General features: G+C 46.3%; 1 protein-coding gene across 1 annotated transcript in view; it reads left to right on the plus strand.

Moving 5' to 3' along the window:
• The window catches only part of CFAP206 (cilia and flagella associated protein 206), a 473,657-nt gene that overhangs the window by 209,696 nt on the left and 241,165 nt on the right, over positions 1-22,796 (plus strand). Inside the window, exon 9 of the mRNA XM_086926596.1 lies at positions 19,300-19,498. Coding sequence (XP_086782722.1) covers positions 19,300-19,498 — 199 coding nt within the window. The remainder of the gene's footprint in view (positions 1-19,299; positions 19,499-22,796) is intronic.

The raw sequence follows: 22,796 nt of genomic DNA on the forward strand, positions 1-22,796 counted from the left end.
TTGCGCCACATTTTATCTTCACCCACACTTTCTACTCTGTCCTGGCCCCTCACCCCCACTTCACCCATAGGCAGTTGGATAAAAGATCTCCGAAAAAGAGCCCCTCTTTGAGGTGAGCCCGTTGGGCATTGCACCGCCTGGCCAACGAGGAGCATTGCCGATGATGAAGCATGACACTTGCAAGGTTGTGTGAGGCCATTATATCCAACAAATTGAATACCCAGGGGTAGACCTCCATTGAGCACAAGCCCTTATACCTTAGTGGCCCTCTCCTTCTTTCTTCCCCTAGGAACAGCCCAGTCATCTCTTTTGTTGTCTGCATGCAATTTGCAACCAGATTTGGACTCGCTAACAGTGTCTGTGACACTGTTTACATTGCATTTTGCGAGTCGCAAAGCGACGCAATTTGCGAGTCACAAAATGTAAGGGTCGTCTTAAAAGTAAGAAAAGGATAGGAAATGTCTTCTTGAGAAAATGAGGTTCCTCAAGACTTCCCTCCTACCACTGCTGAAGTCTTCAGCAGTGGTAGGAGGGAAGTCTTGTGGAACTTCGTTTTACTTTTAATCCTGGTAGGGGTACCAAGCAATGTTTAATAAAGCAATTCTCTCAGTTGGCCCCCTAAATCAGTTTTAATCCCTTCCTCGTACTGCACTTTTTTGTAGCACTATTAGGTTCAGCCACCGGGTGTTTTGCACAGCTTTTCACCACATTCTGTGTTATGTGTTGTATGTGTTGAGATTATTTGGTTGTACGTCTTGTAGTGTGGAATTTATTATTTTTCCCCCGTCCTTATGCTTCGCCCTGGATGTGGCGTTTTGTAGCAGGCCCGATGATGAAGCATATCACATACTTCGGTATGTGAGTGAGGGCAGTTTTTGCAAACAGAGAAATTTGTCTGATTTGTGTTTGTCGTGTACTCTACACACCCCTTTTGTGTGCACATCAGCATCTATAAATTAGCAAAGTATCCCCAAAAGAACTTGCTGGGCTAAAAGGGAAATGGCACAGGACGGCCAAAAAGAAATTTAGAAAAGCCGCAGCACCATCATCGGCATGAGTATAGCTAGCCAGTCTCCCAGCTACTGTGGCACAAAGGTTTTATAGAAAACACTCAATTCAATTAATAGAGTTTGCACACTTAGCACAGTATAATCATGGTGCGGGTCGCATTTGACAAATCAGAACCAACAATGTAATTAATGTTTATGACTTACTAAATCAAGCAAACACTTACCCATTTCTTAACGTAAGAGAATTCTTCAATTGCTTTGTCAGCAGCTGCCTCCCGGATAATGTACAACAAAAATGAAACATTTCTTGAACAATGGCTTGTAGAACTCATATGTCTCCTCTGGAACTTGCAGCGAAAGTCCTAGAAAATGATAATTTGGGTACACCATGGAAGCCTCATTCACAATACTATCAGACAGAATATTATCCACACAATATTACCCGTGTCATGCGATCACTTCTTCCCACAAAAAGAGGAGAGCTGATTTGTAGCGTGACATCGATGGGAGGGGGGATGAGTAGGAGCAAGTTGGACTAAACACAGAAACAGCATGAATGGAGTACAACACGTAAATGTGACCTACCTCATTCATAGCATATCTATATTTGTATCTGACATGAATAATTTATTTCAGGAGCAAACTTACCAATTCATCAGGTGCAACTCCATGCTCCATTAAAACTATATTATTTAAACAAAAAAATTTGCATGACATTTGCGCATTTTGCCCATTTTGAAAAAAGCTATAACCGCTCTAGCGATCTTATCTTAGCTCTTACTGACTGCCTTATCACTACCTACCACTGCATACTTTGTGCAAACTGTGCTTGGCTTTATTTTGTCTTCTACCTACAAATGACACTCAAATTAACCTTCAATTTGCACAAACACAAAATGTAATGATAAAAACACCTCCGCCTATCACTATTCCAATAGCGTCCCAGGCGTCCATATTACGTGGAGGAATGTGGCACACGGAACAGCACATTTAGAACAGGATGAATCCCTATAGGTACATATTTTCTGGACTCTGATGAGTGTGAGGTAAAAGTTGTGTAGGTCGTTGAAGTGTGTCAGCTTAAATCGCACATTGCTTGCAAATTCCTGCACTTGCATTCAAGTCCTCCTTCACTCCTCGTCTATCGGAGGAGTTGGATGGTCACCATCCCTGGCCTCTCTAGCTTTTATTGTGACAGAAGGTCTGCCTTCAGTCAGCACTTTATTAAACTGTGAGACGGGTGTCTTCCCTTCACCTATTTCCAGTAACACCTCCATAGTTTTGGAAGTCTCCTGTACCTACAGGAATGTATTCCAAACCTGCCTGTCAGTGTGCACCAGTTTGGCAAATTGCAGGAACTGCTGAACACCCAGCCCAAAGGCCCCTTGGGTCTTCTCAAATGTTATGAACTTGTCCCCGGGATAGATGTCTCCTAGGGTTAAACACCTACCCTCTCTCACTAGTGTCATGGATTCCAGTACACAGCAAAATGGCTGCAGCTACTCAGTCAGTAGATATCTACAAAACGGTTGGCTAATTCGCACACTTTTTACTGCCAACTCTCATGCAGCAGCCATCTAGCAGACGACTGTCGGTGTGCCCGGGTAGTTGAAATAAACTTTGCATCGGGCATATCTTCAGCCTACCCTGCGTTATCCTCCCCGGAAGTCCAAGTTCCCAGTTTGGACTCTCTGCACACCACCATGCCAACTCTGCAGTTGCGTAGCAATGTAGTACAGCTGCAAAGCTGTTAGGCACGAACCTCCACAAGTTCTTTCCATTTTCAGAATCTTTATCCGCACTCTGATCCTTTTCCTTGCTGATACCAACAGGTTTTCCATTTTTATATCTAAAGCTAGTCTCAAAACAGGGTCGATGGAGTTTTGTAGCAGGTATAAGAAATGTGGCACCAGCACCATTTTTGTTAGTTCCACCCTGTCCATAATGGAGAATGGGAGCAAGTTACAGAAGCTTATTGAGGCTCTAAGGCCAGTCAATACCCGTCCCAGGTTGTGTGTGTGTGTCGTGGAAGCCTGCTACATGCGTTGCCCACATTCCTACTTATCAAAACTCCTTTCGCTCCCGCACAGTTCCAGATCAGGCAAGTCCATTTGTGATGCTTTTTTCAGTTCTGTGAGTAGAAACAAGAAAAATGTTGTTTGTTGACATTGAATCCCTAGACTGCTGCAAACTCCTCCAGCTTCTGCAGGAGAATAGGGACAGACACTCAGTGTCTAGCTAAGGTATATCAGAGCATCATCTGCATATAGGGATACCACGTGTACCCCCTCACTCACCTGTATTCCTCAAGGCTGCATTTCCTGACGTAGCCTAATAGCTAATTGTTCCATCGCCATAGTGAATATCAGGGGCCACAACAGACACCCCTGCCAGCTGCTCCCCCCTCCAGCTGCTTGATGTCATCCCACCTGGCCAGTCCAATATAAAGAGCCCCATCCATGGCAGAAGGTTCCCACCACTTCCTATACCGCAAAGAATGTAAAAAATGTATTCCCATCCTAGGGAGTCAAACATTTTTGAATATCTAGTGCTATTTTTTTATTTTACCAGGCATGGGTGCCACCAGGGCCATGGAATTATGCAGCAGGGGAGGGACAACTATTTGGTAGGGTTCAGTAAATGATGCGGCAAGAAAAGGCAAATTACGCAACGTAATGTGGCACATTTTATTATAGTATTAATTCATTATTTTGTCATTCTTAAGCTTGTTAAAACTTCCCGGGCATTGGTTGCACCTACTTAGTACCAGATTAACATCCAAATATAGCAATAAGGAACAGAAAGGTGACAAGCTAAAGTTTGCAAAGGATCTTCCACTTTGCAGCATCACGTGTTGCTTTGCTTGAAGTAACTTTTAAACCGTTTGAACTAGAAACACAATTTTTTTTTGTAAAACCAGTAGGTTATGCAGCAGATGATGGATTATGTGACAAATAAAGGAAATCTATAATTATGCGAAAAACGCCACAGCCAAACAATTGCATAATTCGGTGTCCCTTGGTACCATCACTATGACAACTCTCTCATGGTACCTTGTAATATACCATTCCGATTTGTCTCTAGATATACCTCCAATAACTTACCCACCATGATGTTGAAGTACACATTGTAGAACTATGAGGGAAATCAATCCCTGATGGGGTCTCCTTGTTAGACAAAGCATGGGTAGTTACAATCACTGCTTCCCTAGGGACTTCCTGATGTAGGGCTTCTGCGTCCCTCGCAACAATCTAGTGAGATTAGTGAAACCCAAGTATGCCTTCAGCCATTACACATGCATCGGTTCCTATCTATTGCAGAGGCAGGCCAGATATACCGATAAGGTGTCATAATGTAATTGATAATAGACTATGGGCCTGATTACAATATTGGCGGATGGGATACTCCATCACAAACGTGACTGATATCCCGTCTGCCCTATTACAAGTTCCATAGGATATAATGGAATTGTAATTTGACAATGGGATAGCCATCACGTTTGTGACGGAGTATCCCATCCGCCAAGATCGTAATCAGGCCCATGTCACTGCCATAGTTCTGTCAGGTCTATTTAGTGACAATATAAATTAAGTGGGGTATTCGCTTTTTAATAACCAGGCCAGGAGCCTTCCAGAAATGTCAGCTTCTCGATGTAACATTTTCCTTTATTCTCTTAGAGCATGTTTGTCCAAAGTGTCCTATGGGTCTACAATACTCCAAATAAGCTCCAGACTGGTCCGCACTAGGTCGGTGCCCATAGATTCAATTGCCTGCAGCATTGCCAGCCTGGCTTTCTGTTGCACCAGAGTGTGCTGTAAATGCTGCCTAATACCATATGGTTTCGACATGCACTCTCCCCTAACACTACCGTTAAGGCCTCCCACTCCTTCGCACGGGTGTCAATAGGCACCCAGTTTGTTTCCAAGTATCCCTCCAAACTGGCTCTAATGTCTGACCTGAATACGGTATCAGAGAGGGCCTCTGAGTTCCGCAGCCAAGCCATAGTTTGTCCCCAGGGTTCCTCTCCGTCAAGACTCAGTATCAATGGTCAGATAGACATCTATTACCATGAAGTATTATGCATCAATGAGTAACAAGACGGACTCCATCTCCCGGTGTCCTCTGCCTGACACCACCCACTTCCGCCTGGAGGCGCATAACACGCAGCATTTCCTCCGCTGGAGCGGGGAACGGTTCACTTACTCTGGGACACAGCGCCTTGAATCACCGCCCAGCAGGAGGTCAACGGCCAGCGTCGCTCTCCCCCGCCGCCGCAATCCACAAGTGGCCGCAGTGAGGGGTAGAGGCGACGGACTCCATCTCCCGGCGTCCCCTGCCTGACGCCACCCACTTCCGCCCGGAGGCGCATAACACGCAGCAGTTCCTCCGGTGGAGCGGGGAACGGTTCACTTACTCTGAGACACAGCGCCTTGAATCACCACCCAGCTGGAGGTCAACGGGCAGCGTCGCTCTCCCCCGCCGCCGCAATCCACAAGTGGCAGCAGTGAGGGGTAGAGGCGACCGACTCCATCTCCCGGCATCCCCTGCCTGACACCACCCACTTCCGCCCGGAGGCGCATAACACGCAGCAGTTCCTCCGGTGGAGCGGGGAACGGTTCACTTACTCTGGGACACAGCGCCTTGAATCACCACCCAGCAGGAGGTCAACGGCCAGCGTCGCTCTCCCCCGCCGCCGCAATCCACAAGTGGCCGCAGTGAGGGGTAGAGGTGACGGACTCCATCTCCCGGCGTCCCCTGCCTGACACCACCCACTTCCGCCCGGAGGCGCATAACACGCAGCAGTTCCTCCGGTGGAGCGGGGAACGGTTCACTTACTCTGGGACACAGCGCCTTGAATCACCGCCCAGCAGGAGGTCAACGGCCAGCGTCGCTCTCCCCCGCTGCCGCAATCCACAAGTGATTCAGAAAAGGGGGGTGGTGATGAACAGAGTGTCTGAATTAAGCAGACCACTCTTACCCAGTCCAAAGATCAGGGCTTGATCCATCACCGTTATTTAGCTCACTGCACCATCCCAGCTCAGAACCTGGCTATATGCAAATTAGTCTGTCCCTGGCCCAGTGCATCATGGGAACAGGGCAGACCAAACTACCAAGCCAATTCTTCACCAGAAAGGAGACAAGCTACCGGGGACCGGTTTCTGGCATTTCAGCCGTCGTCGGCCCGGCTTGCTTGAATCCTGATGGTGCAGTGAGCAAGGGACTCATGTCTGAGTATACCCTGCCACACCTATAGTGGCCAAAAACGATTCAGAAAAGGGGGGTGGTGATGAACAGAGTGTCTGAATTAAGCAGACCACTCTTACCCAGTCCAAAGATCAGGGCTTGATCCACAAGTGGCCGCAGTGAGGGGTAGAGGCGACGGACTCCATCTCCCGGCGTCCCCTGCCTGACACCACCCACTTCCGCTCGGAGGCGCATAACACGCAGCAGTTCCTCCGGTGGAGCGGGGAACGGTTCACTTACTCTGGGACACTGCGCCTTGAATCACCGCCCAGCAGGAGGTCAACGGCCAGCGTCGCTTTCCCCCGCCGCCGCAATCCACAAGCAGCCGCAGTGAGGGGTAGAGCCGACGGACTCCATCTCCCGGCGTCCCCTGCCTGACACCACCCACTTCCGCCCGGAGGCGCATAACACACAGCAGTTCCTCCGGTGGAGCGGGGAACGGTTCACTTACTCTGGGACACAGCGCCTTGAATCACCGCCCAGCAGGAGGTCAACGCCCAGCGTCGCTCTCCCCCGCCGCCGCAATCCACAAGTGGCCGCAGTGAGGGGTAGAGGCGACGGACTCCATCTCCCGGCGTCCCCTGCCTGACACCACCCACTTCCGCCCGGAGGCGCATAACAAGCAGCAGTTCCTCCCGCGTCGCAGGATGCGCGCGGGCGGATCCAGGCTGAGCCCGGGCAGAGGGCCATCCGGGGCCTGAGGAGGCCGGGCTGGGCCACGTCTTTTGGCAGTTCAACCAATTTTACATTACATCAGGATTAAGCGGTAACGGAATACACGTGAGCTGTATGTACTGATCCTATTTGTATCTCCGTTGGTATTAACCCCTGCACTTGGACTGGTTGTCATATTGTTGTTGAGGTCAAATCGTAATTCTTGTACAATGGGTAAAAAAAATCCAGTGATATCACGGTCACAAACTAGGCAGAAAGCAACGACCACAAACCTCCCAAGTTTGACCGCGATAGATAAAATGCTACAGAAAACAATAGGGGTGGTGGCCACAGCCATAGAGAACACCGAGAGACGTTACTCGCTCCCCCCAAGCATTCTCCCTTTTACCCAAGTAGTAAATACATCTATGACCCTGGACAACTCTTCTGAATCCTTACTTGCAGACTCATATGCAGGATTACCTGGAGTTGCGAACTGTGGGAACAGTTCAAAACAAGATCTGGCAATTATTGAACACTCCTGTACGGGTAGTAGGCTCTTCTCTCATCTACCCCCACCATGCAGTCACATCTGTCAGATCAAGATTCCCTAGTATTCGAGACTAATGATCAGGTAGTCTTGGAAGGTTCAGACATCCAACAATGCAGTGATTCAGTAATTATGGACACGGTAACCAACAATAGTTCACCAGTACGAACTAGAGGGCAAAAAGCAAAGAGCAAGTTGAAACATACCACTAATGAACAACCTATAAATAAACAAAGAGGCAAAGCCAGGCGCGTATATCGGAAGGTGACACAAAACCCTGCTGGGCAAAGAAGTGAAAAGGCTATGATCCACTTAAATAATATAGGTGCCCAACCACTGGAAGATAACATAGAGGTGGGGAATGCAGGTTTTTGGGTCCGAATGGAGACACTGCTTTCCACTCTATTAGGACCTATCTGCCTAAAGATGTCAAACATCGAAACTAGGATAGGTTCAATGGAAGAACAAATAGCAAAGATTACAGAGTACAGTGATAAACGTGGTACTAAGTCTTGTCCGCTACCACGAGCACCTACTCCAAATGAGGCATTGCCAAAGACCACTTCAAATAAAAACAAGGAGGGTGGGAAGGCGAAGGGAAAATAAGACCAAACACATAAGGGGACTATTAGTGCTACAAATATAAATAAGGGCCCATCGTCCGCTGGAGACAACCTTAACAAGGATAATGCCCCGAGTAACAGCAAGGACACCCCACAGGGGGCACAATATACTTTAACCCAGGAGAAAAAGACAACCGCTCAATTGGGGGTCAAGGCCACAGGGAAACTGACACAGTAGAGAGGAAGGGTTCCTACCTCCCAGGAATTACAAAGCGTGGCGACATACCACGGGTAGTGAACCTACCCCCAGAATGTAGCGCTTATGTCGCGATACTTTGCAATGTACCTAAACTACGGGAAGGGCAAACAGAATCGCAAGAAACACTTAAAAACAAAACCCTCCATTGGATGACAAACAACTGTAACTACCCTATATTAAGTGCTGAACATATATTACTTACCCAAAGAGTGGGTTGGTTAGCCCCAGCCCCCAAGACTTTCGATGGGGATTGCGTAATAATAAGCTTTAGTTCACCAAACTGGGCGTGCGCAACTTTACTTAACGCCCCCCACCATCATGTACAGAGTTTAACATGATACTATTACCTTTGGGGTATTTTTATAAACATTTATGGGGCAATCCATCAGTACCTGCTCATAGAATGATGGGCCCCAACCTAAATATTAATTACCTACCCTTCCCACGAGTAGTACACTCAATGCGACCCCCCATCCCGCTGTTTAATAGATTTGAATGTTTGATGAGGATGGAGGAAAACGACTGACATAAAGTACCAGAAGTGGTTCCCCTAGAACACAAGGTAGATCTGTTATCAACAAATGGCCCCTACAAAATAGGTTGTGTGGAAGGAAATAGTACAACTATCAATATAGACGACAATTCGGGGAATAGGGATAACTGTATTAATAAGGATAGTGTGACCTGTGAACATTTTATAGTAACTCCTACTGAGTGCTCACCAAATGGGGGAAAACAGTCAATTGTAAGTTCAATTGTAGATAGGATGAAGAGACCATTGGGGGCTTAGAACATGAAGGGTACACATTAACAACCTGGAATATCGCAGGTCTGAAGAGAAAATTGGCTACCCCTTTCTGGTAGACTTTTATAAGACATGGTAGTGACTTTATCTGTCTACAGGAGACATGGTGTACTGAAGAGGTTGCAGTGGAAGGTTATACTTCTCTCTGTTTAAACGCAGTAGCCTCTCAAACAGGAAGAGCCAAAGGTGGGTTATTGTTGCTCATATCAACAAAACTCGTGGGGTGCAAAATTATAAGTTATGCCTCAATTGGCAACTACAGTCAAGTTCTGAGACTAATGTTCCCGAAGGGCAAAGACCTTCTATAATAATATTTTTAATAAGGAAAGGCAATCACCATTAGGCCCACCAGAAAAGGAAATAGACAGAGTATTAAATCTTTCCAGAAAACTTGTAGTTTTCCTGTGGGCGGGTGATTTTAATATTCGTGTTTGCTCAAAGGCATTAACCAATTCTTGTGGATTTATGAAGCCTGATACTATTCCCTCCACAGATGATGATAACAATTTACATTTCCCACATTGTGATTATGAGATGGCTATAAACACACTTATGGCAAAATTCGACCTTGGGCTCTTAGATTGTTTGATGACTAAAGGCCACATTAAATGCCCGACATTCACTGGGAGGATTGGGAATAGTAATATAGACCACATTATATTATCTGAATATAGTTGTTTTATTGATTTATGGATAACAGAGCAGGTGGTTAGTGACCACAATAGTGTATCCATGGTACTTCTAGATTGGGGCAGGAAAACACTTAATACTGAGGACCGACTTGTAGACATCGCCCCTGTCCGGCCCAATGGGATGAGAATAAAGTGGGCTGGTGTGTACCCGCCAAAGATTCAAGCGGAGGTGGTTACCAGATGCAGGGATGCTATTGATTGTTGCTTAAAGGAGGATGTTACACCTGAAATCTTATTAATTAATTTTACAGAAATAAACAACGTAATTAAGAAAGTACTGACTAAAATTCCCAGAGCGGATAAACAGGGTGGCACGAGGTGGTTCAACTCAAAATGCACCCAGGCTTTACATAAACTTAAAATGGCGCTAGGGTCTAAACCTCGTAATCAACTCTTAATCCAGGAACTTAGAAAAAGTTACAAAATAATTTTGCTGACACATAAAAAGAATTGAGAACTGAAGCCTGGGATAAATTAGATATGGCTGCTAATACAAAAAACAGCAAACTTTTCTGGGAAACCGTTAACAGTCCCTTTTTAAAAGAGAACTGTGCACCCGAATTAACATCCCACGTAAACTGCACCGAATGGATCTAACATTTTTCTAATATTTTTAACCCAGATAGGCTGGTGTTAAACGTATTTTCAGACAACGATTACACGTGGCCAAGACTACCGCTGTTAATCGATGTGGAAGAGGTGCGGGAGGGTCTGATAAATAGTAAAGTGGGAAAAGCACCGGGACCGGACGGCGTCCCAATAGACCTTTATAAGGATCTTATCGATCTGTGGGCGCCGCTCCTTACAATAATTTTTAATACATCGGCTTTGGGGAATTTTCCTGTAACATGGGCACAGTCAATCATTGTCCCATTACATAAAAAGGGATCACGCTCAGAAGTCTGTAATTACCGGCCAATCTCATTACTGGACTCTTCCATAAAGGTGATGAGCAGGGTACTCTTAAGAAGACTGGAAACTTGGGCCACAGATTGTAGTGTATTAACCCCAGCCCAATTTGGATTCCGGAAAGGTATGGGAACGATCGAACAATGTGTAAATTTGGATCTACTCATCAGCAAGTACACAGTCGCCAAGGAGGGCAACTTGTTTTTGTGCTTTGCAGATTTGAACAGTGCGTTCGATTTGGTGGACCATGCCCTGTTATGGAAAGTACTGCTTGAATCTGGAGCCCCCGAGGAGATAGTATTCTTCCTGGACTTACATGCAGTGTGCGCTATGGGCCCACAGGACGAGCGAACCCCCTTTTTTCCAGTAAAAAGCGGTATAAGGCAGGGCTGAGTTTTAGCACCCCTGTTATTTTCTCTCTTTATTAATCAAGTAGCCATAATTTTAAACTAATATTCCGGCAGATGCACCAAAAATTGATGATACAGTGGTATCTGTCTTGTTATACGCTGATGACGCTGTTCTAATCTCCCGCACCCCTTTAGGCCTTCAGTGACTCATTAATGAATTTACAAGGATAGGAAACTTTTAATCAATAAATCAAAGACCTATACCATGGCCTGTGGGAAGAAGAAGAAGACATTAAGGCCATTCTTTCTTGAGGGTTCAAAAATAGAAGCCGTTACATCTTTTTGTTACCTTGGTGTCACTTTTGAATATAATAGTAAATGGGTATGTGAACAAGAGAATATTAAACACAATATGACAAGGAACACAAATGGTATTTTTCGATTTGCTAGTAAACTAGGGGATCGTAGATTGCAAGATATGGTAACCATATACAATGCCAGATGTGTCTCCTCAGCTTTGTATGGAGCCGGTATATGGGGACATTCTTCTACAGCCCAACTTCAAAAAAATGAAAATTGCTTCTTAAAACGACTATTGTTTGTCCCGGCTTCGGCTTCTGTTGATTTAATCCATCAAGAAACTGGGTTGAACTATATATCGTATCTAGCAGCCTTACGCCCACTACTTTTGTGGCGTTCGATCTGGTATATGAGTGAGACAGAGTTCACCCAGAAAATAATCAAAGACTGTCTCAAATTAGAGTATGTCTCCCGCATCCCATGGCTTAGTTATATCATACACTGGTATAGTACATTGCTTGATTTTAATATTTTAACGGTGTCCGAATATACAACCCCCTCTACAAAGAAGGAAATTAAGGATTCCTTCTTGTTATACAAAAGGGAAGAGCGATTGAAACTAACCAGGACTCAAAAAACGGTTGTGTTTTATAGGCAACTTGAACTCAAAAGTGGGTTTCAGACTTGTCCGATGTATCTAGACCTTCACATTGTTTTGTTTTAACACGCCTGAGGCTGGGGATCGCTCATCACTTAGTATCCTTCCCTGTAACAGGAGAGAGATCCACTATGTTATGCCCATGTGATAACACCTCTAGCCAGAGTTGTTGCCATTTTTTACTTTTTTGTAAATTCTATACATTCCTAAGGAAATTTTATTTGAAGCCCATCTTTTTAAAATGTAATGTTCGTACAACAGCGGACGCAATGAACTTAATATGTGCCCTCGAAAATATAGATATTTGTTTTCGGGTTACTTTGTATATACTGAAATGTAGAACACTTAGGAAATCGATAATACCATAACTATTACAATTACCAGTTATGATGATTTCTTGATAAAGCACAAGACACTTTATTGTGGGGGGAAATGTTTACAATGTATCATAAGAATCCAAACGTTTACTCAGGCACATGTCACTTTAATGAATAATGTTTAAAGCTTTAGCTAAAGTACCTCCTAGCATTATGCACTTTATTGTAATATTTACTTCATTTGCTGCTACTAGTTTGTACATGAGTGTTTGAACTATTTTTAGTATTTATTAAGTAATGTTGTCCCTTTGGTGTACTATATTGGGGTTAATATATGGAATGCGCATTCAACTTTTCCTACCACAGTAGGGTAATTGTAATAATTGAATTATGATGATTTCTTCCGATTTATTGTTGCTTTTATGGTTGTGTCATGCAAACCGAATAAAGCTTTCCAAACTGAACTGAGTAACATGAATATTGCCTGCTCGTAGTGTGCATAACCCACCAAATGTCAACAGAATAACTTTTTTCCTTAACCTCATTCAGAGTAGAGGTCATCCCTAGTTTGTTGTGCTGTTTGGAAGGGATAACCTATCTGTTAGACCTGTCAGCAATAAGGTGGTCTTCCCTCAAACATGTTGCCTTATTCCTTCCTTCTTTGCTAAATTATTTTTTGTTGGGCATACGTCTTTGCACACATTACACTGCTAATCAAAGCTAACGTGCTTGTGCACTCTCCTTTAAACATGATGAAATTAGCTTACATCCAATTGGCACATTTAATTTACTTGTAAATCCCTACTAAAGTGGTACTACATGTACCCACGGCCTGTAAATTAAATATTACTAGTGGGCATGTAGTACTTATTGTGCCTCCCAATATGTCACCTTTTAAACATGCCTCAAGTCTGCAATTTTGAGCTGTTTTAAACTGCTATTTCTACCTGGCAAAATAAACCTTTTGCCAGGCCTAAACATTCCTTTTTAATACACATAATTCACCCCTGGGGTAGGCCCTAAACAGTCCATAGGGCAGGATGCAGTGCGTTTAAAAAGTTGGACATGTACATTTGACTTTCATATGTCTTGGTAGTTAAAAACTCTGAAGTTTGTTTTTCACCTCTGCAAGGGCTACCTCTCCCATAGAATAGCATTGGGTTACCTTTTTACAATTAATAAGTGTTAACTTTCAATTGGAGCAGGTAGGAATGTCGAGTTTGGTCTCTACAGAATTGTAATTTAAAACCCTCTTTGATGGTAAAGTTGGAGTTTAAGTCACAATTCTGAAAATGCCACTTTCAGAATGTTGCAAAAACAACAGTTGAAGGACAGAATGCAGAACAATGTCATACGTTCGCCCCAGTACAGAGATCTGGGCCTAAATCCATCATCATCCATGCAACAGGCTTGCACATTGCGACAATCCATTTCTTATGAGGTAGTGTAGATAGGACAGAAAAGGCGAAGGTGTCCCTGCGTCTGTATGTTGTGGGCAGTGAGGACAGTGGTTTGGTGGGCAACCTGCTTTATCCCACTTTGATGTAAATGATCTTAGCGGCTAAGCGCCGCATCTAAATTGCACATATAAGCATCTAGCTTTGAATGGGAAAATTCTGTCCATGTATGATTCAAAGCTAGGGAGACACTTGTGGGGCAAGAACTGCCCTGGTATACTCCCATCTATCTAATCACTCAAGATCCGCATCATGATACATTCCTAGTAGTTTCATTTCAGTTTCTGGGTGACTGCTTTAGCTATTGTTGCTGGACAATCCCATATTTCTCTCGTTTTAACCATTTTACGTAGATTCTTGACTAGTTTTAGCCACGGGGTGCAATCTTGTTTGTCACAAGAGATTCATTCTGATGATTCCCTGTACATTATATCTTATCTTACATCATAGTGATGCAGTGGTCGAAGTGCATTAAAAAAAAAAGTATGGGAACTATGATGCTTCACGTAGTAGGGGTGGGATGAGTGAACATGGGGACGGAGCCAAAAGTGTGACTAAATACTAAATACTCTGAATGATTTTGATTTTGTGGTCTTTCACCTTCAGGTAACTACATATAAAATAACATGCATGTTAAATGAAGAATTAATGCAAGTTAAGTTAATCAGTGGGAAATGCACTCCTACATTATGAAATCTCTATTGGTTTATGCACTGCAGAGGTCTGTGTCTGTAACCAGAGAGCCACATAATTGAATCCTGATTGGCACAGTGGAGAATAGCGACTTGTGTATGTTCAGGGCAAAAGGTCCCACTCTGTGACAGACAGCACTGTGAATATATAAGTTATTATTTTAAACTTGCATTAAGATAGGCTGCTACAAAATATGCAAAAAGGTTTAAGATAAAAAGTGCTTCCAAAATATAGATTTTAGTAATAGCCAGACTGTCCGTAATGCAATTTTTTTATAACTATCTTTAAACGCACACACTTTGTAGTTTAACTGGAAGCTCCCTTGCAGTACCTCTCAAAAAGAATAAATCTGTCATCAGGAATCTTCAAGTGATTGCATCAATTAAAGCCAATACCAGCTTCCAAACAGTCTTTACATTTTCAGATTAACCAGTTGCGCACATTTGCATTTCTTCCAGACAGCAGGCACCCTGGCAGGAATGCTTGTTTAGTTGTCTACTTCTCTCTCGGTTTCACGACACGGAAGACTCCCCACCTGAAACTTCAGCTGAAGCATTTCAAATCTTGAAGTAAACGTCCCAGGACAGTTGCCTTTTCAGAAAACGTAGAGGAACTGCTTTTCTAAAATAAAAAAAAGTTTGGGCACATCGTGCCCCTCAGATACCAACCCCACCACTTTGATCACTGTGCTCATGTAATATTAAGTGTGCCTCTCGAGGCCGGGTCACCCCCTTGCTCCCTCGCCTGCTGTCCCTGCTGCCAGACAGCCTCCTTGCCAGCCTCCTGCCTGCCGCCACCGACACGGTCGCCCCCCCAGCACCCCCGAGCGGCCGAGCCACAGCTGAGCCGCCCGCTCGCCACTTTTTCCCGCCGCTGGCCCCCTGCGGCCCCGCCCACCACCGGCCCATTGGCCCAGCCGCTCGCCCAGCCCAGCAGACCCCCCCTCCCGTCCCCCTTCTTATGACGCCCCCTGAGCGACCGCGCAGCGGACGCGCGCAGCGGGAGCACCGATTGAGCGCCGAAGGTGCGCCAAAGGTAAGCCCGTCTGCGCCCGTCCGCGCCTGGACCGCGCCCAGCGCCAGGACCCCTGGCCCCCGAAGACCCCAGCCTACCCGCCGGACGTACGACGCCGCCACCCTCAACGCACTCAACACCGGCCGAATCCCCGGATGCTACCGAGCCACCCCGAGACGAACCCACGGACGCTTCAGCTGTCGCGCCTGCAAGTTCTCCTGCATCCAGACCTGCCCCGCACCAGCACCCGCCAAGTCGAACACCAGCAGCAACCACCTCAAGTGCATCCTACTCAACACCCGCTCCGTCCACAGACACACCATCGAACTCTGGAACCTCCTCGACACCACAGCTGCTGACGTCGCCTTCCTCATGGAAACCTGGATGAACGACTCCTCAGCGCCCGACATCGCCATCGCCATCCCATAGGGCTACAAGATCACCCGAAGAGACCGAGGCAACCAGACTGGAGGAGGCATCGCCATCATCTACAGGGACACCATCCGCATCACGACCAACACCGACAACACCCTGACAACCGCCGAACACCTGCACTTCCAGATCCACACGGACCCCAAAACCACCCTCAGAGGCACCCTCATCTACCGACCCCCGGGACCACGCACACAATTCAGCGAAGACATCGCCGACTTCATCAGCCCGCACGCCCTCCCATCCGCTGACTACATCCTCCTGGGGGACATCAACTTCCACCTGGAGAACAACAACGACCGCAACACCACCACCCTGCTTGACAACCTCGCCAACCTCGGACTCAAGCAGCTGGTGACCACCCCCACCCACCTCGCCGGACACACACTCGACGCTGTCTTCTCATCCAGCAAGGACATCGTCTTCAGCCACGCCACCGGACTCCACTGGACGGACCACAGCTGCGTCCACTTCACTTTCAGAAGATCCACGATCCACCACCACCAGCAACAGGTCGCTCGAAGAAGCTGGAACAAGATCACAGCTGACCAGCTCGCTGCTTCCCTGAGCCAGCACCCTCCCGCCAGCTCAGCGAACCCCAGCCAGGCCGCCGACAACCTCACGAAGTGGATCAGCAACTGCGCAGACGACCTCGCCCCACTGAGGACCCCACCTAGCAGACTCGGCAGCAAGAAGGCCCCATGGTTCACCGACGAACTCAAGAGCTCCAAGAAGAACTGCCGAGCCCTCGAGAAAGCCTGGAGAAGGGAGCCAACACCGGACAACATGACTGCCCTCAAGCTCGCCACCCGGAAACACCACCAACTCATCCGCGCCACCAAGAAAACTGCATTCAAGGAACGACTGGACAACAACGCACACAACAGCAAAGAACTCTTCAACATTGTCAAAGAGCTCTCCAACTCCAACGCCGGAAACAACGACATCACCCCGTCGCAAGACCTCTGCAACTCCCTCGCCTCCTACTTCCACAACAAGATCGCTGACATACACAACAGCTTCAGCCCACAAACAACGCTCCCAACGATCGCACCAATGCCCCCCACCACCACCCTCAGCGTCTGGACCCAGATCAACACAGAAGACACCATCCGCACGATGAACTCTATCCACTCCGGCTCTCCGACCGACCCCTGCCCCCACCACGTCTTCAACAAGGCTGACGCTGTCATCGCACCACACCTGCGGGACATCATCAACACCTCCTTCGACACCGCCACCTTCCCTGAGAGCTGGAAGCATGCCGAGCTCAGCGCCCTACTGAAGAAACCAACAGCGGACCCCACCGAACTCAAGAATTACCGCCCCATCTCGCTCCTCCCGTTCCCAGCCAAAGTCATCGAGAAGACCGTCAACAAGCAGCTGGCTGCCTTCCTCGAGACGAATGGATCCCTCGACCCCTCACAGTCTGGCTTCCGAGCCAACCACAGCACCGAGACCGCCCTCATCGCTGCCACCGATGACATCCGAGCCATGCTGGACAACGGTGAAACAGCGGCCCTCATCCTCCTAGACCTCTCTGCAGCGTTCGACACTGTCTGCCACCGCACCCTAGTGCAGCGCCTCAGCAACATCGGAATCCAGGAGAAGGCACTGGAGAGGATCATCTCCTTCCTCGCTGGAAGGACACAGAGAGTCCGCCTACCACCGTTCAGATCTGCAGCCACGGAAGTCATCTGCGGCGTTCCTCAGGGCTCCTCGCTCAGCCCCACCCTCTTCAACGTCTACATGAGCCCCCTTGCGGCCATCGCACGCCAACACAACCTCAACATCATCTCCTACGCCGACGACACCCAGCTGATCCTCTCCCTGACCAACGACCCCGCCCCCGCCAGAAACAACCTCCACGAAGGGATGAAAGCCGTGGCCGAGTGGATGACGACCAGCCGCCTGAAACTGAACTCAGACAAGACGGAAGTTCTCATCCTGGGCTCCTCGCCCTCCGCCTGGGACGACTCCTGGTGGCCCCCCGCCCTGGGCACCGCACCCAAACCGACAGACCACGCACGCAACCTGGGCTTCATCCTGGACTCCTCCCTCTCCATGACCAGACAAGTCAACGCCGTCTCCGCGTCCTGTTTTAACATCCTGCGCATGCTACGGAAGATCTTCCGGTGGATCCCCACCGAGACCAGGAAGACGGTCACCCAGGCCCTCGTCACCAGCCGACTGGACTACGGCAACGCCCTCTACGCCGGAACAACCGCCAAGCTCCAGAAGAGACTCCAGCGGATCCAGAACGCCTCAGCCAGACTCATCCTCGACATCCCCCGACGCGGCCACATCTCCGGACATCTGAGAGACCTGCACTGGCTCCCCGTCAACAAGAAAATCACCTTCCGTCTCCTCACCCACGCACACAAAGCCCTACACGACCAAGGCCCGAGCTACCTCAACAACCGCCTCAACTTCTACGCTCCCAAACGCCACCTCCCATCGACCAACCACGCCCTCGCCGCCGTCCCCCGCATCCGAAGAGCGACAACAGGAGGAAGGTCCTTCTCCTACCTGGCCGCCAAGACCTGGAACACCCTCCCGACCGACCTTCGCCTGACCCAGGACCACCTCTCCTTCAGGAAGAAACTCAAGACCTGGCTGTTCGAGCAGTAGCGGCACCCCCCTCCAAGCGCCTTGAGACCCTCCGGGTAAGTAGTGCGCTCTATAAATGCCTTGATTGATTGATTGATTGATTGATTGATTGAGAAAATTGATTTGTGAGTGAACCCAAAACATTAATTTGCACTAATAAGTGCAGATAGCCGTAGGTGTGCAGATGACTTTATGGGTTTCATCAAGGATTAAGGTTGATTAAAGTGATGTACAGAGGTTAGAGAAGTGTGGCTCAATGGTTAGAGCGGCAGACCCTGATGCAGATGTCTAGCCCGGGACCAGGGTTTGATTCCCGCCTCTGCAGGTCTTGGGCTCAATTTCCGCGGACCTGATAATTCTGGCCTCGGTGCCTATTCTAATCATGGGTCCCACTCTGCAACTCTGGGAATAGCTTGCTTAATCTCCACAACGGCCCCAACAACGCTAGGATGCCTGGCTTCACCTTGGGCACTTCACAGGGAAAAGCCAGGAAGGGTTCCACAGCGGTATGCGTACAAGCGCCTGAGATACCCCTTCGGGGGTCGATTCGGTGTGCTATACAAATATTACTACATTTACATTTAATTTACATTAGCAAAAGCCCTTATACCCACATTTGAATATTAAAAGGTGCATTCATTTTAGAAATGTGTTGCGTTATTCTCTGCTTTGAAATATTTTTTATTATCTTTTTAGGAAAGGGGCGGTATAAATGTTCTCATTGTTTCAGACGTTTTCATCAATAAACAGCTTATGAATGTGTTCCTTCTTGGTTTTTACAGCCTCATTTTATTGCGGTTTCGAACTTGTGGAATAGCTTTCAGGATGAGATTGTACTGCTCAGTGTTCTCAGCAATATGACTGCTAATCTTCAGCCTTTCCTGGGTACCCACGAACAGCTCTTTCCCGCTGTTGTCCTGCAACAGCTTCTGACTGGAATAATTGTGAAAAGCGACGACGAACGGAAATCGGAAAATAGCGGTACAAACTTATCATTTGATTCCTTTGATCATTTTCCTAATAGTCCTATACAAGTTCATACGTTTACTTCATGGTGTGTTAAAATGCATCAGTCTTACTAGCTTTTATACTCCCTTTGGGGCCCCCAACGAAAAGGGTGCCTTTCAATGAGAATGCTGTTTCCATTATAATATTGCATTTCCTTTCTAAATGCTTTGTGTTTTCATGTCATGGTGTTTTGAGGCATTTTCTCTGACTCTTGGGACAGTCAGGACATACTGTGTGGCATCTCTGTTGTCAATATCCACTGGTGTCCCAGGGTCTCAGGTACTGCTGTGCTCCAGTTAGGTAACAGTGGACTCTTGAGCCTTCAAATGAAGCTAGATTGGGCAGTCAAGAAGTGTGCTAAGAGGAGGTAAGGTTTAATAAATTAATTAATCGATCAATTAATAATTGGCTTTATTTAAATTTCGAAAAATCATAAAAGCATACAATAAATTACGATATCAATGCATTATCAATATAACAGTTGCATCCCGGTAAATATGGCCTCCCTCGATAACAATTTTCATAAAGACCTTATGAGGCTACCCCACAGTACTCCCACAATCCCCCTCTTGCTAGATGCGGGCTCCCGCCCAATATGTGAGCAAGCTAAATTACGTCCCCTTTTATTATGGTCCAGAATATGGAATGTCCCCGAACTCCGCAGCTACGCAGATGCTCTAAATGACCTCCTGTCCCTTCCTGGTTGCTATAAGATCACCTGGCTTAGGGAGGTCAAGTGCCTTCTCTATAAACTGGGTCTAGGAGATGCTTGGGACAACAAATCAGCACCTCCAAAACAACTGCTAAAGAAGGCTTACTGGACATGGGTGGACAACGAGAGAATGTGCAATCCAAATCACTGTAAATCTGTTGCCCAGTTTTTGTTAGTCAAAGAACTCCCTTTTAGGGAACCCTATTTGGATTTAATACATAATTCAGGCGACAGATCTCTGTACATCAAATTCAGGGTGGGGGTACTCCCTCTAGGCCAGTTTACCTCGACCTGGAAACCACCCTTACAAACTGTACCATTCTGTCCTTTCTGCGATATGAGGGTTGAGTCCGTTGCGCACCTGTTGTTCGAGTGCAACACTTATGCAATGCCTAGAAGGTTGTGGTTGAAGCCCCTATGTAGGAGCCTGGGAACGAGATCATATCTGGAAGCGCTGCGCATACTGCGCACAGATGCAAGACCTTTCTTTGCCTGCTGTATGGCAAAATTCCTAGGCTGGGCTTGGCGTATAAGAACTGCAAAAAAGCTGTTGATCCAGTAATATGCTCTTTCCCTGTTTTGCCCTTTCTTAAAATTATTGATTGTTTTTTAAATTTTCCATGTTGATTCTGTCGGTCATTGTATTGACTGTGCTAAAATGTCTTTTAATTGATGTGATGTGTTGCTTTTATGATATGTTTTTATATCGAAATAAAGCTTAACTACTACTACAATATAACAGTATTATACATATTATACGAGTTATTTAAAAGCCATATAATCCGAATAATAACATTGTGTTAAATATGCAGCATGGCAGTATGGCACAGAGCAGAGAGAGACACCCCTTCATATTTGCTATAATTTACTTTTCCATTTTTTGTTAAGGTGAATCACAGACCACATATAACTAGATACCATGCAATAAATTGGTAATGATGCTAGTTGTTGCAAGAACCATATGGGCAGGGCGGCATTCTTAAAAATTATGTTCACGTAAAATGGGCAGAATAAAACTTTACCGAGATATCTTGTAAAATGTGCAAAAAACATTGCACGCAAAGTACTTTGATCAGAAAAGTCGTCATCACACGGACATTTAGTTAAACCGACGGACCAATCATTGGTTTTAGGAAATGTTACCAATCGATGGAAAATATCAAGTCTAAATCGTGTCAGAACAAACCTATGCTGGTGATTGTAAACTGATTTAAAATAAGGTTGCATACCATTAGTAACAATCGGCAATTGTTTTTTGGTAACACTTGGTTTAGCTACTTCCGCAGATAGCCTACGTTCTTCAAACAGAGATAAATATTGCTTTTTTAACTCCCTCCTACTAATGTAGTGAGTGCAGTGTATACGGTTTCTCAAAATATTCAATGAAACCTAACTCCAGAAATGTTATATTGTCTATTTTATTAATGTCAGCAAAGGGATTTGCAGAGACAAAGGCACCTTAAGACAGTTGTTAATAATCTTTCGATGTAAAGCTCTCTTCATAAGTCCAGATCATATGCCATAATAACATTGGCTGAATTCTAATCATATCAGCTAAAAATGGGGCCCCACCTTATGTGTGACACACAAGAGGAACAGCTCTTGGGAACAGCAAGAAGGTTCCTGAAAAAGGCGTTCTCTGCTAGTTGGAGGTGGATAATGTTGGTATATCCCATACTCCCGCCCCGTACAATGCCACAGACACACACCTAGCCTTGTATAGTAAGCATTTTATTCAAATGTCTTTTGCCAAGTTTAGTGGCTACGTGTAGTAGCACTTATGAAGCTTTTATGAAGAGTTACTTTCTAGTGTCTGCAGTCTGTTCCCAAGTACTATGTGCCTCAGATAGAATCCCCAAGTAAGAAAAAGAGGGAGTAAAACTTAGCATCCCCAACCTTAAAATCACAGCACTTCGCAACATTCCTCCCACATTTCATTATGCATGTGTTCCCCAAATTCACATTCAGACCCACACCCTGTATATAATTGCAAAACAGGTGAGTAACCACTGTAAGTCATGGGAGTATGAGACATGAGTACAGCTTCAGCAGCATAGAGCAGGATTGGGATCGGGCGAACACTGGCCCTGCTCCGCGTGTTCATCTCTCTAAGAAAATATGTTATTGGCAGGTCTAGCCCTTGCTCTGACGGTATTTTTCACAATTTGTCTTGTAAGACACTGTTGAATGCACTTGATAGATCAACAAATGCCAGATAAAGTTGGCCCTCTTTGATTTGGGTATACTTCCCAATTAGCAGGTTTCTGTCCCTGTTTGATCATCCCCAGGCCCCTGCGAAAGCCGTACTGTAGTTTGACAGGATATCGTTATTTTCTGTCCACTCTTCCAGTTTTCTCAGTAGTATTCTGCCTGTAAATTTCACCAAAGAAGTAAAGAAATGGGGTGGTAGCAAGCTGCATTGGCCCCCCTTTTTATAGATCATTACTATCAAAGAATCTGACCATGTATTCGGAATACCTGTTCAGCAGCAAGCTCCTGATACCTTGGTCAGAATTGGTCTACAAAAATGGTATGTTATCCTTAAAGAGATCAATGGGG

Source organism: Lissotriton vulgaris, chromosome 6, assembly GCF_964263255.1.
Source record: "Lissotriton vulgaris chromosome 6, aLisVul1.2, whole genome shotgun sequence".
NCBI lineage: Eukaryota > Metazoa > Chordata > Amphibia > Caudata > Salamandridae > Lissotriton > Lissotriton vulgaris.